The 19,285-nt window shown below is 36.0% G+C and overlaps 2 protein-coding genes and 1 non-coding gene across 3 annotated transcripts in view; 2 read left to right on the forward strand and 1 right to left on the reverse strand.

Moving 5' to 3' along the window:
- LOC131155112 (trafficking protein particle complex II-specific subunit 130 homolog) overlaps positions 1 to 6,929 on the forward strand; it is a 64,942-nt gene extending 58,013 nt beyond the window's left edge. Inside the window, exons 19-21 of the mRNA XM_058108042.1 lie at positions 5,221 to 5,519; positions 6,121 to 6,211; positions 6,337 to 6,929. Coding sequence (XP_057964025.1) covers positions 5,221 to 5,519; positions 6,121 to 6,211; positions 6,337 to 6,512 — 566 coding nt within the window. The 3' untranslated portion in view covers positions 6,513 to 6,929. The remainder of the gene's footprint in view (positions 1 to 5,220; positions 5,520 to 6,120; positions 6,212 to 6,336) is intronic.
- Positions 6,930 to 10,231: 3,302 nt separating this feature from the next.
- On the reverse strand, positions 10,232 to 10,303 carry TRNAQ-CUG (transfer RNA glutamine (anticodon CUG)). Its single transcript has one exon. It is a non-coding gene; the product is annotated as a tRNA-Gln (tRNA).
- Positions 10,304 to 10,437: 134 nt separating this feature from the next.
- LOC131155121 (protein GID8 homolog) lies at positions 10,438 to 15,850 on the forward strand. The gene is made up of 6 exons (XM_058108052.1): positions 10,438 to 10,528; positions 11,062 to 11,227; positions 11,374 to 11,480; positions 13,469 to 13,600; positions 13,906 to 14,062; positions 15,493 to 15,850. The coding sequence occupies exons 2-6, from the start codon at positions 11,062 to 11,064 to the stop codon at positions 15,600 to 15,602; spliced, it is 672 nt and encodes a 223-aa protein (XP_057964035.1). The 5' UTR covers positions 10,438 to 10,528; the 3' UTR covers positions 15,603 to 15,850.
- Positions 15,851 to 19,285: the final 3,435 nt, after the last annotated feature.

Consider the following 19,285-nt stretch of genomic DNA (forward strand, 5'->3'; position numbering starts at 1 on the left):
CCTTCAACTAGGGTGAAGCCCCCTCTCCAAGCGATACCCCACGCTTGGTACAACGAGTCAACAATCCTGAACCATCAAGAAAAACAAGAAACAAATTTGGTGTACAAAGACACTCTAAACAAGAGCTGATTAGTACAACAATTAAGCACTACAATATACTTCAATTCAAAATAATAATTGAAAGAATTTGAAGCCTTAGAAGTATATCACCGTGAGCTTTCTTTCTTGATTGAAAGAATTCAGAATATGCTCAGAATATGTGAGAGTTTCACAGCAAAACTCAGTAGAGAACTTCAGAGAATTTGAGCGCAAGAGAGCTTTGAGAGTTTTGAGAGCAAGAGAGCTTGTTTGCTGTGTATTGCTTGGTGTGTGAATCCTTAGGCTTGGGGGGTATTTATAGATGTTTAAACAAGAGTATTTCGTGTTCCCCAAGTGACTTGGAGTGTTTTCCAAGTTTTCATAACGTTTAGAATTCGAAAACTCAAATTTGGAAACTTCCCCTTATGTTTTAAATTTTGAAATCTCGAACAGTCAGTCGACTGGAAACAAGGAGTCAGTCACCTGGATCATTAAAACACTGAGACTTTCAAATATAGCAAGGAGTCGGTCGACTAGGTCATTATGAGTCAGTCGCCTGGGTCCTATTGGGTTCTCTCAAAATCAGTCTATTTTCATGTCAGTCGCCTGGACTGACCAAAAACTGATTTTTCATTTTGTTTCCAACTTCTCTTTTGCTCTTTTGTTTTCCCCAAATTAATTTAATACTTTTGAAAAATATTTTCCGGGATTTTTCAAAATATGGTCTCTAAGTCAATGAGTTTCCTAATGCGCTTCAAATCCAATCAAATCATCATTTGAATAAAGTACTTACATAGAGACTCTCTTAAGACTTTAAACACATTCTAAGCTTAGAGTCTTCATGCTTTCCATTTTTTGAGTCTATCTTGACTTCCAACTTCAATTTACTTTAAGCTTCATGAAATCATCTTTGTATCCATGCTTTAATAGTATAAGTTTTGTGAGATCTTCTTTCTTTGGAGTATAAGCTTTCAATAATCCTTGTGTGCACTTGACCTTTGTATTCATATACTTGAGTCCTGAAATATCATTACTTAACCAAATATGTTAAGTTCCTCTAATTTGTTATCATCAAAACAAGATTTTAAGCCTTGTAAGGCCAACAGATCTACTTGACTGTCACCAAATATATCTTTTGCAGCGGGAATGGTGAGTCAATTTATGGGAAAACCCAAATAACCACATTGGGGTGCTGTTTGTAGGTTTCGTGGTATATTAAAGGCTCTATTGGTAGATGTTTGATATATAGATGCAATATATATTGTGAGATTGTGGGATATTCTTATGCAAATTAGGCTACTATAGCAGGTAATCTTGTTACATGGCATATCAAGAAACAAACTACTGTAGCAAGATTTGGTGCTGAAGCAAAATATTGAACTATGGTTAGTACTGTGAGTGAGTTTATGTGGCTGAAGTCTCTTATGTCAAAGATAGGATTCTTGGTAACTAAGCCATTAGATATTTTTGCGATAATCAACTTGCCATTTATATTGCTAGCAATCTAGTGTTTCATGAAAGGATAAAGCACATATAAGTTGATTGTCATTTTTTCGTGATGGATGTTATGTTGAAGGAGGTCGTGGGGAACCCCTTTGTGAAAACATAGATCAGTAAGGCAATGTTTTTATATAGCCTTTATTTAAGCTTGCCTTGTCTAATGGTTGTTACAAACTAGGGTTGGGTGATATTTATGCACCTCTAGCTTAAGTGGGAGTGTTAGAAGAGAATATGTTAATTTAGTTTTTTTTTTTTTTTTAACAAACCCCAAATTTATTGATAGCCTTCACTTAAGGCGGAGGAAAACTGTGGTTACAAACATGTCACAAGGGATTTACAAATAAACTAGCAAAATCATCCCAAACAACAAAACCAAAACAAGCCTAACAAAACCCGTACCAGTATCCAACTAAAACAAACTAAACAAGATCATATGAATGAAAACAAAACAAACACAAACAAAAACAAAATACCTGCAAAACAAAAACCCGGGGAAAAACATAGGAGAATGAAATGATTACATTTAAAAACGAAGGCTTGGAATACTCATCTTATCCATACGAATTAGACCTCTCATTTTACTCGGCAGCACATCACTTACAAAATATCTCCTCGTGTTGCCTCCCTCTCCTTGACAAGCCATGTAATCTGCCACCTAATTACCTTCTCTAAATTGGTGCTTTATAGAGAACTGAAGACCTTGTAGCTCATCCTTTAACAATTCCCAAAAGTCTCATAAGTACCAAGAAGAGCAAATTCCACATGTTATCCATCTCACCACCAATTCCGAGTCACTTTCAATACAAATATTCTAATATACCAACTCTTTATAGAGCCGAATACCACTAGTAAGAGCCTGCAACTCCGCTCAATTATTAGTACCTGACTTATATTTTTTAGAGAAAGTGGCTTTAAATATTACCCGAAGAGTTGCAGATGATACCACCACCACCACAAAAACCCGGATTTCCTCTACAAGAGCCATCAATATTTAGCTTCAACCATCCTACGGGAGGCTTTTCCCAGACTACTTTTTGAGTTCTAACCTTTGGTATTATTGTTTTCACTTGGAACTCTTGCAATAAATTCTTATCAATAGAAGCCAGAGAACCCTTCACGCCTTTTGTAATTTTAGCAAGCCAAAACCTCACCGATAACCAAACTGCATTCCTCGACTCATACTTATCTTCCATGTGGGCTTTACAACGTCTGAGCCAAAGTCTCCAAGAAATTATAGTAGGTAACAAATCGTTGATCGTACCTTTTTTGGTTGATTTTTTGGCACATCTGAACCATCTACTAATTTTCACCCTCTAAGGTTCATCATGAAAGTTTAGAATTCTCAAGACAGACGCTGCTCTCATCCAAACCATACTTGCGATGAAACCCGTACTCAGAACATGATCAAGGGATTCCTCCTTTTTATTCATGCAGCAGTTATAACATGAGATCATATCAATTCCCAGTTTCCGCACTCTTTCATCTACAGGAAAACATTGAAGCATGACTTTTCACATACACATAGATACTTTCTTAGGAATAAGTTTATGCCAGACCCACTCCATCCACGGGTATTGCTTCCCTTTAATTCTTATTACCTCCCAAGCTGAGGCAGTTGAAAATTTTCCATCTATGGATGGCTTCCAAATAAACACATCAGGCCTCAATTATTTTAGTAATTGGGTTGTGTTAATGGGGGTATTTTTTTCCTTGAGACATTATTATTAATATATAAAGGGCAAAATTGGAGCAGTTGTCCAGACTCCAAGAAACTGATGCCCAATTTTTCCTATTTTTTCTCCTTTTCTCCTTTTATCTTCTTCTCTTCTTCTGTCCTCCACATCTCTAATTTGCATGTCAATTGAAAATGGACAATTTGATATTGCAAGTGGAATTGCTCATGGATAATATTCCCCACGCCTGTTGCACAATTATGGAACTTGAGGTTGAGTTTCCTCTGACTAGGGGAGTTTGATGGAGGATCGCTTGTGGATAATCATTGGCAATTGTATTTCTTTGGAAGATTTAAAAATTAGGGATTTTATGCTAGTTGGGGGGGATTTTTTTTTTTGGGGTAGATTTCAACTACTTTGGGGTTATTTGATTGTTTTGGGGTTATTTGTAATTTTCAACTGTTTCGTATTTAGGGTTTCTTAGTTGTGTATAAATATAGGCTTATAATTTAAGAATAGGTAATTTTTGAATAATTAATTGAGTCTTTTGTATTTCTTTCTCTCATTGCAGTCTCTCTCCCCTCCCTCTCACATCTGACTCTCACTCCATCTCACGTATTTTCTTCTCTGTTCTATGTTCTTCTCTTCCTTGCCTTCTCTTTCTATTCTGTTAGCTTCTCTGTTTAATCTCTCCTCTCTTTTTTTTCTTTCTCTAATTCCTGATTTCACATTTTGTTTTTCAAATTGCATTTAACTGCAACATGTATAAAGTGGCTTGGAAGATTTGTTCAGCCTTTGAGCTCTGTGTCTGTCTGGTCAGTCTGACCAGTTAATTGGTATGCTAGTTTTCCTTTGGCTTAATGTCAAATGGTTTAATATTTTGAGTTTGTTGGTTATCTGGAAATGGTGGAGATTTTTTGTTGTGGAGTTTCCAAAATGAGAAGTGGGAGGCTTGTCCCACATGTGAATGAAAATATATATGTTGATATTCCCTTGCACCATTCATGGGCTCCTAGAAAAAACATGTATGTTTAGTATCAAAATACTGGCAATTGGTGCCTGGGACGCATGGCATGTGCACATATGAATACAAGATTGGTTAAGAGCAAAACTTGTAACGAACGATTTTCTACATAGGATTTGAAACTCATAAGTCAGAAGATGTTATATTAATATTTGGACCCTCTCAAGTGATGTAGGACCCACATTATTGGGCCCACTACAAACCATATCTCTCACTTGTATAGGTTCAAATCCTGATGTGGTATCTCATGATCCGTGGGTTCCAACTTCCAAATCCTACTTGGAGGAATTGTTCCTTATAAGTCTTTCTCATTGGTTAATGGTTAATTATTTTGCTGACTTTATGGGTTAATTAAATTTTATAATTAATAACGACAGTTATTTAAATTCCTGTCAGAAGGTTGTTTTTTCTAAAAGTTGTGAACCAGTCCATTTGAACCAAGTTGCTTCTTGCATTTTTCTGTAAAAAAATGGTGTGCAAGTTAGATGGTCTTGTTAATATCATTGAGTGCGAAGGGTTCAAAATTGTCGGTGTACTATGCTTTCCAACAGTGGGCTTCGTTGTATACCAAAGGCTTTTTGCAGATTCCCTCTTGCATGCCAGATTTAGATTTGTGGGGGTGAATTTAGCCTCGAGGAAAGTAGCATTGCTGGATGCCTTGAAGCCATTTCCTTAATAATTTCCTGTTCTTTGTCTTTTGTGTTTTAACAGTTCAGAGCATTTGAAGTTCAGTATCTAGAATTTGTTTCTTTCTGAGCAGAATTGTACTGGTATTTCTTAGTGTAGAACTTGTGTGCTGAGAATCATTAGAAAGATTGCATAAGATCGAAGAGATGTTGCGTCTATCTCATCAATTTCATTGTTGCCGTTGTAATTATGGTTCCTTGATACTTGAGGATTTGTTACCTTTTAGACAATAAATCATTAATCTCTTTTTTTTTGCAGTTGAAGCAAAGGCATTGCAATCAGATAGCATATTAAGCATCAGATACAGAATAATTGGTGATAGAAGCAGCGGAGCCCACACCCCTGTTATCATGGAACCTGCTGGACCTGAGGGTACTATGCATGATTTGGTCTTCAGGAGTGCTCTCCTCTTGCAGAGGCCCGTGCTAGATCCATGCTTGGCTGTTGGTTTTCTTCCTCTCCCTTCTAGTGATTTGAGAGTTGGACAACTTGTTACTATGAAATGGAGAGTTGAAAGGTTAAAGCATTTTGGAGAAAATGCAGCTTCACAGAACAATGTGAGTCAAGAAAAGACTTCATTCTTGTGAAAAGAAATTGTTTTATTCCTTTTCTGGTAAATATTTTCCATTCTTGGCTGTTCAAAATAACAAAATTAAGTTTGGTGCTTTGGTACCACCAGAAGCTATTGCGAAGTCAAGTAACTAAAACAATTTAATGTCAGATCATGGTCTGTAGTCCCATTAATCATTTTGGTCCAAAAGAGGTCACAAGAGTACCCATAAGCATATTGATATGTCACATTTTCATTTGCATTTGTTTTAGGTGTGGTTCTTTCTGATCGCATGGTTTTTAGTCTTTGGAATAACATTTATAAGTTGATCTATGTAAAATCTCTTTCAAGAATATGTAGTGTGTCATTGTTTTGCCCTCCTTTCTGTTGGGATTTCATCTTGGGAAACATTCTGGTGAAGCATTCACCTGTTAGTTACCACTTACCGTATATTTACTCCAGAAACTCTTGATTGTGTGGGGTTGTTTATGTTGGTTGCTAAATTGAAAGAGGATTTTGGGCATCTGTTTTTTAAATAGGGAGTGTGTTACTCGAGGAATTGTGTACAATTTTTTAATGTGAAATTTATTTTCTTGTTGTCCACCCAGGATGAAATTTTATATGAAGTCAAAGCAAATTCTGAAAATTGGATGATTGCTGGTAGGAAGAGAGGACATGTTTCACTCTCCACAGAGCAAGGTTTCTGAATTCTTTTCTTTCTTTTACTGGTTTTTGTTGGAGGGAATCATGAGGTAGTTTAAAAGTTACCTTGTATGGTCTTGATTTGAACACATCTTCTCTGTGGCATTTGTCTCCTGTGACAGGTTCAAGGATAGTCATCTCAATTTTGTGCTTGCCACTGGTAGCGGGGTATGTTCATCCCCCCCAACTTGGGCTTCCAGATGTTGATGAGGCTAATATAAGTTGCAACCCTGCTGGGCCGCACTTGGTTTGTGTTTTGCCTCCAGCTCTTAGCTCCTCTTTCTGCGTTCCAGCATGAATTCTGTAGATCACCCTCGCAATCTAATATAGTGACAGAAAACCTCAAGATTCCAATTTTGACTTATACTGAAATTTGTAAATCTCAATTTTCATTCCTGGAGTGTTAGGAATTTGAGATGACACTGGGTAGTTCCTGCTCGTGGCAAATCATTATCCGCCCCTTATTGTCCGAGCTCATGTACAGTGGAACTTTGAATTTTGTTGTATAACACAGTGTGTAGTGATGTACAAGTAGTCTGTTCTCTTCCATTAGATTCTTATAGGTCCAGTTTGTTTTGGACGAAAATTTTAGGAAAAGGAGTGTACTATGCTGTTGGGTGGTGTATTCGCAGCTTATAATGTGAAAAAGCAAAACAAAAGTATGTGCAGTGTGCTATTTGCTGGAAGAAATGACAAAAAATTATGATCTTTGCAATTTTTCTGTGTTGTGGAATCTGAAATATAGCTTGGATGATATTCTTCTTCCAACAAGTTTGTTGCATTTTTCTTCTTGTTTTTTTTATGGGTGCACAAGAAGGGAGGGGGGGAGGGGAGCTTATTTGACAAAATCCTTGGCACTTTTGTGCATCTTCATTTCTGTGGAGAATGAACCCCTCTACTTTTTGCATTGTCCCCAATTTTCTGTGTAAGTTATGCGTATGCTAAAGCGCTTTGAGGATGTGTTTGAGACATAAATTTCAGGCTTCGGAGTTCAAAGTTACACAGATTTGGACGAAAGTTAGTTTAGTTTTGTATTGTTGAACTTTGGACTCAAACATGGGCTGAATGTCATTAGCATTGGTTTATAAGGTGTTCAACATACAAAGCTTGTAGTCCTCAATTCCATACTCTCGGGAGTACAGCTGAAAGTTGAATTGCAACGGCTAACTCAATCCCATTAATCTCAATCTTTCTTGGAAAAGGTGACCATTGGAATAAAATCTAGGGTTGTAACTCTAACCAAGTGAAATAGACAAAATTGACTAAATCATTTTGAAATAGACTAAAATTGGCTAGTTTTGTAGGTGATACGGTTTGTTTTAGTTTAAGAAATAAGAGAATTGGGTTTGCTAGTTTGGCTTTGGACCTTTAAAGGATTTGGTCAAACTGAACCGAACCAACTTTATATTGCACTCGTATTGTCACACTTTATAGGTACAATTTCATAGTGCAATTCATAGTTCATTAGTTGTTGCTTCATACATAGCGTTTGAGTACAATAAGTTCCTGTCGTTATGTATTATGTTATATTATATTTATGCTTAAAACTCTAGCTCGAATCATTTTGTCTTCACTATTTAGACTTCTTCACTTGACCACCTCTGACCTCTCCACTTAAGTCTCCTCTAGAAACCTTAACCCTCCTGTCCTCACCGTTTCCTCGAATCACTAGTTGGAACTTGAAAGTCCTCTTGCTCTATTGGCCTGCCTTGGCACCACCACCACCATCCACAAGCTTTGGCCCCTCACCTATTTGGCTATTCAGTATTTTGCCTTGGCATTCGCCCTTCGATTAGTGCTTTGAGCTTCGCAAGTTTGCATAAGGCACAAGCATTGAGGGCCCCTATCCCCTTGGGGATCAGACCTCCATTTCCGCCATCATCGACCTCAAGCCCAAACCAAGTAGCAAAATCGAACAAAATCGAATATTTTTTTTATTTGATTTGGTTTTTATTCACTATTCAATTTGGTTCAGTTGACCAAAATCCCAAAAATCGATTGAATTGATTTAGGTGTTGAAACATACAAAATTGGCCGAACTATTCTAAAACTTACAAAATGCAAAACCAACCCTAACTTGAACCATTTTATCTTCACTATTTAGGTTCCTTTGACCTCCCCACTTGAGTCTCTTCTTGAAACCCTAACCCTCCTCTCCTTGCCTCCTCCTCCAGTCACTAGTCGCTAATTGGTATTAACAATGCATATTGGCGGCTAAATCAAACTGTCGATGGCCATTTTTGTCTGTTGCAGTTTTAAATGACAAAGATCTGAGACAAATTAACACAATAAAGACTAAGGAATGTCAAAGATCCAAAGTCAATGTCTGATGGTCATATATGCTAACAAATTAGAGCCTATTAATTCAAAAAAGAGGATATATGACAACAATTCAAATTTTATCTTAAATCATAAGATTTATAATTTATCATTTATTGTCTCCTATGTCATGTAATCATATATAAATACCCGTGCTTGTGTCCTCTCTAAAGTACGTAGTGTTCACGACTCAGTTATTTGAATAAAATGTCATTGCCTTTTTTGTTTTAGTTTTTATTTATGGTATCAGAACCATTGTGAACACTATGTCAAAAAAAAAAAATCCTAGCCCCTATATTATCCATATATTTTTTTTATCATTGTATTATCCATACATCACAATGCTATCATAGCATGACAGAACCATACATCTCAATGCTACATCTTAGCATGGCGGAACTCTGACCATCTTCTTCGAGGATGGATAAGATCCGTTAGCATCATTTCTCAATTACAAATGCATAAGCCATCAACATATTAACTACCTTTGGAAAGAAGACCACACAATGATAGCCAAACATATTCGTACCCTCAAGGGTCACTCTTCATTATTATTTTTTTCAACAAACGTTGCCTACAACCCCGGAAAAGTTTGCAGGAGAATATTAACAATGCATATCGACGACTACATCAAACTGTTGACGGTCACATTTGTTCGTTACAGATTTAAATGACGAAGATTTGAAGCAAATTATCACAATAAAGACTAAGGAGCGTCAAAGATCCAAAGTTAATGTCTGAGGGTCATATATGCCAACAAATCAGAGCCTATTAATTCAAAAAAGAGGATATATGACAACAATTCAAATTTTATATTAAATCATGAGATTTATAATTTATCATTTATTATCTCCTATGTCATGTAATCGTGTATAAATACCCATGTTTTTGTCCTCTCTAAAGTACTTAATGTTTACGCCTCAATTATTTGAATAAAATATCATTGTCCTTCTTGTACCAATTTTTATTTAATTGGAACTCGACAGTCCTCCTCCTTCCTCGGCTTTCACTAAGCTTGACATTGAGCCACTAAGAGCTGCCTGTGCACCACCACCACCATCCACTAGCTTTGGCCCCCAGCGTGCTCAATATTTATCTTTGGTTTTTGGCCTTTGACCTTCCAAAATTTGCACATGGCACAAGCATTGAAGGCCCCTCGTCCCTTGGAGATTGGAGTTCCACTTTCGCCATCATTGACTCCAAGAGGCTCAAACAAAATAGCAAAATCGAACTACATCGAATATTTTTTATTCTATTTGGTTAAATTTAAATTACTGTTCGGTTTTGTTTAGTTCAGCAAAATCTTGAATTGATTGAATCCGTTTTAGGTGTTTAATTTGACAAAAAATTGACCGAACATAGGCAATTACACCTCTGATAAAATTTGCATTTCCTTAAAACACCGACCGTAGGATCCCTTATCTTCCCGTAATGTGAAGCTTCTTACCTAATCATAAAATTGAGGCTTATGAGAAAATTATTTTTGAATGTTACTTTTAGAAAGTCTTACAAGGGAGCCATTCCATATGAAATTGGGAATGCACCTATTACAAAATACTATATTAGTATTTGAAACAAAATGAAACATTAGCAATGATAAAGAATAGTTCAATCCGCTCCAAATGTTGAACAATTATTTTGCCATTGTTAATTAGTTATAAAAAAGAAAATGAAGGTAAAATGACATAAAAGTAGAAAAGGTCCCACCGAGATTTGAACTCGGGTTACTGGATTCAGAGTCCAATGTCCTCACCACTAGACCATGGGACCGCAAGATAGGTATTTTAAAATTTTAATGTTAATAAAAAGTTATATTCAAATCACTGTTGGCTGCTTCGTTTGGCGCATGGTAACTTTGGGCATTGACTATAAAAGCCGCCTTGGACCGGGACCGTGTCCTCCGTGTCGTTGGTCACAAAACTGAAAAACAAAGAGAGCGCCAAAAGTACATTCGGCATTCTGCTCGGAGAGTTCGCCGGGAAGCTCAACTCCACGGTGCGTTTCCGTTGGCATTTCACCGTGAAATTCGCCATTTGCTCATCAAGTTTTCATCTGTCTCTGTCTGTGTGCGTGTAGATGCAGCAGAGGTGTTCCTGAATTATGAATTTCAAGATTTATCACTGAGTTGAATTAGTTGGATTACGTCGTTAGGTTGCAGAATTAATTCACAAAAATGGTTAGATTGTGTAGTGAGATCTCAAAATTCCAAGATTTGTCATTGAATTAAATTAGTTGGCGTCAATGATCTGCTTTCTTGGATTCTTGTTGAACGGCTTGAACTGAAGCGGAGGGAATGAGTTTGTGATACTCTTTCCCGAAGGTGTCATCGGTTCTTTCTTGTTTTCCTCTCACAAGTTACTTGGGGCTCAAAATAGCAATTCTCTGCCAAATGTTACCTGGCATTGTTTCCGTAGGCTTTATGGTTGTGCAATTATTACCAGAATAAGCGTTTAGTCCTGCATAATCGATAGAATGGAATTGTGAACACTTTTTTTGGGGTAGTATTAATTTTATACAAATGCACGCAGATGATGAACTCAGAAAAGGACGTTATTTCGAGGGAGGAATGGGAGAAAAATCTCGGAGACGTGAGGATTAGGAAGAAGGACATGAATGAGCTGGTGATGAATTTTCTCGTCACAAAAGGTTTTGTTTTGACTGCTGAGATTTTCCATAAGGAGTCCGGCACTGAGCGTATCCTTTGTCTGCAATATTATAAATCTTGATTTGATAAGAGCATCCAACATTCTCTCTTTTGCTGTGCTTTTGTTATTCATTAATGACGATTTATTTTTATTTTATTTATTGTTGCAAGCTTAGTTTTCCTTATTGGCACACAGCAGAAATAGATCTGGCAACAATGTCCACTCGTGCAGCTCTTATACAGGCAATATATTGTGGGAAGCTTGAGAAGGCGGTTCAGATTCTTAATAGTTCATATTCTGAGGTAAGCTGTTCCTTCAGCTACTTCACCAACATTGTCACAAATTACCATGTACATGTAATTTTTGAAACGAAATTGTATCAAAATTCAGTCTACGTATAACTTTTTTCGCTAGCATTTTTGCTGCTAGAGCTCATTTGTCTACAGCCTACAAAACTGAAATCAACTGAGAATTATTTTTATGGAGGGCATGTTGTATTTTTAAAATTATATGCTATTATGTTCAGTATTTTTAGGGAAACTATTAAATCCCTTTAGGTTTCTCGAAAAAAGCATGAGGTTAGTGGACTACTGAAGCTCAGGCAGACGGTTGTAGTGTAGTCTGAAGTTTGATATATGCATTGTAAAAGTTTAGAGGTATATTAGGCAGTAGGCACCAATGGTAGGGGTATAAGCTTAAGAGTAGCTTCATCATCACTCTCTACTATTTCTTATGCTTTATTTAAGACCTAAGGCTATGTTGTATAAATAAATATTTTCTGGTTTTTCCTTTTGATGCTTTTGAGGATGACATTCCCCCATCTGCCTGTGAAATGAGTTGTTCCAAATTCCAATAGTATATAGCCAATTCTACTGGTGAATATATCTATTTTGATTCAGTTTTACCTTTTTCTCTCTCTGATGACTGATTGTCCCTCAATTACAAAGCTGGAAGGCACATAAAATATTCTGATAACTGATTGCCCTTCAATTAACCTAGTATTTGGTACAGTGGTGTTGGGGTTATCCCACATCAGTTGTGGAAGGGGCTGGTGGTCAATTATTAAGTGTGAGGGAAAGTCTCATCACATGAGCTAACTTTTGAGGTTAAGAAGGCCCTAGACTACCCAACACTAGTATCAAAGTCAGGTTCAACATTCTCCCTAGGATGCCAAGTACATGGTGTCGCCGATTTGGAGCCCGATGTGTGAGGAGGAGATTGTTGGTGTTTCCCAGATTGGAGCTGGAAGGAGCTGGTGGTCAGTTATTAAGGGTGAGGGAAAGTCTCACCCCATGAGCTAACTTTTGGGCTTGAGAAGCCCTGGACTATCCAACAAGTGGTTGATCTCCACATTTTCCTTTGTAAAGGTAGGGGTTCAAGTTCCCATGAGGGCATAGTGTTGAGAATTCCACTTGTGAGCTTATCCCACATTGAAAAATTAGAATGGATGATGGATACTTATATACATGTTTGGGTCCAAGAACCAATAGCTTTTTGGTCAAGTTGGTGTTCCCCATGTGTATCAAAACCCACCCATGGGTTCCTTCGGTCTTAACAAGTGGTATCAGAGCCGACGGTTCGTAACTCTGGGTGACCGACATAGTAAAAAAAAAAATTGAGACGTGAAACTAATTCTCCTGACGTGCTAACAATTGGAGGACCAAGTATGTGGCCGAGGCCAATAAGGATCATCTAAGCCAGGATGGATCCGAATAGGATCAAGACGTGGGAGATAGGATTGGTTCGGAGGCACGTGAAATGCAACCTGAGACACGTAAGGCGCCAGTGGTAAGGTCCACTTGAGCAACTATTGGGGAATTGGGCAAATTATTGAGAATTCTACTTGTGAGCTTGTCTCACAATGGAAAATTAGAGTGGATGATGGGTGCTTATATACATGGTTGGACCCAAGACCCAATAGGCTCAAGCTTTTGGGTCAAGTTGGTGTTCACCATGTGTATCAAAGCCCACCCATGGGCTCCTCCGGTCCTAACACATAGTTGAGGCCTTGTTGCATTTGTTGATATTTATGATATGGGTGTGCATTTGGGCTCTTCTTGTTGGTTTCCAAGGTGGTTGAGTATAGGGTTATGAGCCTGCCCCTATAGGGGGCCATGTATAGGTAAATCTTCAAAAGAAAGGGAAAAAATTATTGTCCTTCAATTACAAATTTGGGAAGAGATGAATAAAATATATTTATTCACTTGGTAGTAAAAAATTGTAGAAATCTTTTAGTGCTTCTTTTTGCTTCCTGAAGTGGGCTTCCATTTATATGATAATTTTCATGTAGGTAGTCAGTGCACATCCAGAACTGCTTTTCTCTCTGCAACAGCAAAAATTGATAGAACTGATTCGTAGAGGAAGCATAGAAGAAGCTTTGCAATTCTGCAGGGAGTATGTTGCTCCATTGTGCCTCGAGAATGTAAGTTATCATTTCCTACAACTTTATGTGCCTTGTCAATGCGTATTCTCAATTTGGAAAACATTTTGGCTAGAGATGCATGCCTTTTATGGTGCTAAAAGGCAGTGTTAAGTGGTTGAATGAATGAGATGTTTCATTACTTTGGCGTGGACCAAAACTAGCCTTAAAAATTGGTTTTAAACTAACAATATCACATCCTCCACTGGGTTTAAACAGCATCAGAGACTGTTTCATTCTATTAATAAACTTCAAATTCTAGCAGTCCAAATTTTATTATGTGCTTGAGCTATTTGTGTGTTCTGCAGCCAAATTTACGGGAACGGCTAGAAAGAACAATTTCTCTGCTGGGATATAAAGATCCCTCCAGTTGTTATCTTGCAGAACTTCTGGATAGATCACAGGTTCTGAAGACAGCTAATGAGGTGAACCAGGCGATCTTAAGTAGCCAAGGCAATGAAAAAGGTTGAAAATTCTTTCCTCAATCTTACCATTTTTCTTGCACTGATTAAGTGGCTTCACTGGTTTCAACAATTAATTTATTTACTGGGAAATACAACTTTAGAAAGCTCAATCACACGCAGACCCAACAATTCCAAAGCCTCTGCAAAGGCTCACAACCTGAAGCCCTCCAACCATGTCCAGCACCATAAGAACAAACAAACAAAAAAGAGCCAATAGGAAATGAAAACAGTACATGCACGGCTCAGACATCAATCACTTCATAACGAAACATTTCCTTGTGGAGGTGGATCCCACTGTCCTCCTACATCATTCAATGAGCTAAAAAGTTCTTCTCATAGCTGAATCCTCAGCTGTCTTCTTGCAAGAGATCTTGCAATGCAAATCCTCAGTTATTTCTCTGATCTCCAATTTCAGTCAACTGCAAATCCTCCTAAACCACACATTATTGCTTTCCAACCATGTATGGTTCACTGTGGGTACTAAAGCTGCTTTTTAATTATACCTAAGGCACCAAAAAAATTAATATGCTACCAAACAACTACAAAATCAGAGTCTGCATTTCCCACATTTTTGTTCTCTTATTTGATTTTTTACTGGGATTGATTTAAATGTTATCATAATTGTAGAAATCCCGAATATCTTGGAGTAATTTAGGGTTTATGTAGAGGATTGTATATTATTGAGAGATATTATTTTAGGAGATTGTTTCCATATTTAGAATACCTGATTGTATTATAAATATTGTGTATTGGCTTCATGGCTTGTACAAAATTATTCAAGAAATACAGAAAACCTATTCTGATTTCAATAACATAAACACAGTTATAATTTGTAAATAATTTGTGTTTTCTATGCATGTTCCATTGTCATAATTGTATCATATTGTCGCAAAATTCTATTCTCTAGTGTCCATTTCTTTTTTACTTTCCTCTCATTCTCTTGTTCTTGGTTTGTTTCACTGGCTTAGCAATCCATCACTTCGTAACCATAACTAGAAAAACCAACTTCGCTTCTTAGAACCCTTCAGCCTTGTTTAGCTGCCTCTTACATGGCAGCATAAGAATACTCATTACAAATGTCACCTGCAGCATAAAATGGCTGCTAAAAGAAAAACTACCGACAAAGATGGGGCTCCCAACATTGTATCAAAGATGTTACAAAGGAATAGTAAAGCTCCAGCAAACATAGAAATCAGCTTAACTCCATTATGATATAGTTTTGAGAATATAAAACTAAGGTATGACATACCTAATCCACAGTAAATTCATTTTATATTTATGTTTTCAACAGATACTTGTTTCTTGAGGATATCCATAACTCTGTATCCTGGTTTACTATCTATACTTGCTCTGACTGTCCTTCATATTTTCTTACAACAAATCTTTCAAATTGCAAATACAGTAACTATGAGCATTCTATAAATTGAACAGATCCAAAGCTATCAAGCTTGTTAAAGAGGTTATTATCTGTTCAGAACGAGTTGGATAAACTGTTTGCTTATCCCTACGTGGACTTATCTTCTGGTATTCTTAAGCATTGAGCCGACGGATGTGAAAGCCTCCACTCCTGAAAATATCCTTGTGTATTGTGCATTGAGCAATGATAATGTAGTGTTGCAAACATTTTTTTTTTTACTTTGGTTAGTGTGATTCATGATTTGCTCTTTTTTTTTTTGGCTTTTAGGTAGCGTCTATCCTCTATAGATGAAATGAAAGTGTGCATCATGACTCTAGTTTTGCCATTGGACACAAAATCTAATAAACAATGATGTCGTTGATTCATGTGATATACATGGTTTTGATAGTTGTGTAATGGTTGCGACAATAACATTTTTTTTTCTTTTGCAAAATTCTTCTGTCCTTAGTATTGTGTAACAAGTACACTGCAGTTGTTCATTTGGTAGGTTTCATGTACTTTTTAGCAGTGAGATTCACCAAATGAAATGTGGTGGTGCCTGGTACATGTGTTACGGGCTTACAGAGGTATGATTTCAACCCAATTTCTTACTTGCCAACATTGTCACACTACACTTCACCTTGTCCTAGATACTTGTTTTGTCCTCGGGCAGACTCTCTCTGTCTCTCTTGAAAATATGGGAATTCATGGCCACTTGATATGGATGATCCTTACCCATAGATAAGGTTAAAGTTGTCCTTAAATGCAGTAAGATAAAAAGGGGGATATCTAACGGAATTATGTGGTGCAGACACTGCACATTTTGCTACATAATAAGCAAGAGAGTTACAATTTCTTCCAATAAAATCCAAAAACACACATTTGGAGTTGAACCTTCAAAGCTAAGATGTCTTCCAATGCTGCACATGACTCCCAAAAACGAAAAGAGCAATTGTAACACCCCGACCCCGAGGGGGTTGGGATATTAACTTTTTACTAGTGATTTACAGCGGAAGCAAATAAACTCAATTTTTATTAAACTAGAGCACTGATATTCCATATTACAATCATTTATTTCAAAAGAAGAAAAATTACACAAACATAAATATTTGAAACCATACTAATATTTCTAATCAATCTTTATTTTTCTAATCCCCACCCGCATGCTTGCTAAGCCTGATTTCTGACATGTCCTTCAGAGTTATTTGAAATAAAATATGATTGGGGTGAGACGACGTTCAGTAAGTAAATAAGATTATTATTAGTGTGTGGCTAAAATGAGCTTTTAAAGAATTTCGTAAAACAATATTTAATACTATAACTTCAAGACTGCTTTTAGAATAAATATAAATTTAAAATTTTCTGCATAAAACTTTTGTCATCAATTTCAACAGTAAATTTTTATAATCATATTTTATAACTACTAAATTAAACTTTTAACTTTAAACTGTAAAAATATTTAATGATGAACATACATATACTTTTCCTTATACGTTTTCCTTAGATCATCATTTAAGCACAAGAATGATCCTTTTCATGTAAACTTATACTTTTCCTTCAAATCATCAGTAACTTGTACACGTAATTAAATATGTATAAACATATATTATAAAAACCCACCCTTAGGCCTGTTTGCCGTAAGTCATGTTTACCCCCATGACTGGGTTGTGCGGTAAAAAAAAACTAGACTTAGCTGGCTGGCCGATCAAACTAAATCAACGTACGTAAACTTTAAGTGAGATTTTCCTTATTAAGTCCTGGTCCGGAACCAGGTGTGCACTCAGGAGAAATCCACTAACATAAATAACCACTCTGTAAACAGTGTGGTTGCACTCTGATCCGTATAAACTTTAAGTTGCGATACCGAACATCTGTAACTTTGAACTTTCGTTGCCATAAGGGGTTTTAAAATCATCTTATTATAATTTATGCAATTTAAAATAATATTGTAAAAATCTCATCTTTACTCATATTTTCATAATAAAAAAATGCAACGTAGAAATAAAACTTATGTCACACAATTTTTGTGTTAAAAATATATATAATTTTATTTTTGAATAGAAAGAAATGTTGAAAATTTACCCGAGGGGATTGGAACATTTCTTAACCCAAAAATAGATGCAAGTATATTAAAAATAGAACTGGTATAATTAAATATGCGTAAAAATAAACTCATGGAAATTTTGTGGAACTAATTAACATAATTAAAATTTACGTACAAAATAAACTCGGGTATGAATTTAAAATACAAAGAAACTAACATAATCAAAATTTACTTACCTTCTTCTTTTACCGTGTGCTACGAACACAAAAACTATCTTTAAGCAATGAGATCGGAAAGAGTGGGTGAGTGAGAACTTACTCAAAATTCTCTCTCTCAACAAATTCTTTCACTCACTAATCATTCTCTTCCTTAGAAAATTGTTGTGAAAATTGAAGGTTGAGAGCTTCCTATTTATAGGAAAATTTTGGGGAAGAAATGAAATTTATAAAAGTGTGGGAAGATTGGTGAAATTATAATTTTTAAAAATTAAAGAATGGGCAAGGTATGGGTTGTATATGGGATAGGAATGGAGGCCATGTGAGAGTGCTTGCCACCATTCCCACTAAATAATTTTTTAATTAATTACTTACCTAATTAATTAATCAATTACTTAATTAACTATTTTATTATTTTATTTTTTTTTTTCCTAATCATTATTATCATTGTTATTAATTTTAAACTACTTTTAGTATTTATTTATTTTATTATTTATTTTTGAACAAGAATTAAATTTAAAATTTGAAAACTCATGTGGGCCCCACACAACTTCGAGACCCGAATGGATCCTACGTAATTCGAATAACTCTTATACGATTTTATGCATCTTACATAACTTTGAGACTTGTGTAAACCTTCATACGGTTTCGGGATTCATGTGGGCCCCACACAGTCTTGTGGGCCCCGCATAGGATACCTATATTATTATTATTTTATCATATATTTCTTCAAATTATATCAGTTACAATATTATTTTATGTACTTATTTACGTATATAAACAGTGTCTTGTGGCTCCGGGACTCATGTGGACCTCATATAGTCTTGTGGGCCCCACATATGATACCTATATTATTATCATCTTATTATGTATTTTTATAAATTATGTCTGTCAAAACACTATTTTATGTATATATACCGCAATGGTCTCTGAGCACTCGCTAAGACAAGGTCTTTCTTAGGCATCAAATATGGAATCAAGGATCCTACAGAAAACACTTCTGTATTGATATTACCTTAATGACTCTTGTTATTATTTTATTAGTAGTATACTTTAATCATATATATATATATATATATATATATATATATATATATATATATATATTTGGGTCATCACAGCAATTCCTTCTGTTCATATCTTTGATTACCCTCTTTGCTTCTGATAGAATCAAAATCCTGCTGAACTTTTCCTTCAAGGCATGAACCGTGGCTCCTCTCTCTCTTATGCTATGACTATTTTCTTTCCAAATAGGTTTGGTTATTGTCAGAACAATTTGAGTTTCCTTGTGTATGGGCTTTATATAAATGTCTGCAAAGAACATGGAATTGAGTTGCTTGGAAAAAGAAATATAAAGCAAACAAATGAAGCTGCACGGTATCATAGCATGCAGACATCCGCACTCTATTTTGAATGTGGAATTATATTTTAAAAAAAAAAAAAGCATAATTTTGTATTTTATTTTGTCCAAATTTATACAATTCTATATCTAAGGTTTGAACATCCTAGCTCTGGAGCACAACACATGTACAGAAAACAAATAAGTATGATAATGAAAAAGATGGTCGA

The sequence above is a fragment of the Malania oleifera genome, chromosome 1 (assembly GCF_029873635.1).
Source record: "Malania oleifera isolate guangnan ecotype guangnan chromosome 1, ASM2987363v1, whole genome shotgun sequence".
NCBI lineage: Eukaryota > Viridiplantae > Streptophyta > Magnoliopsida > Santalales > Ximeniaceae > Malania > Malania oleifera.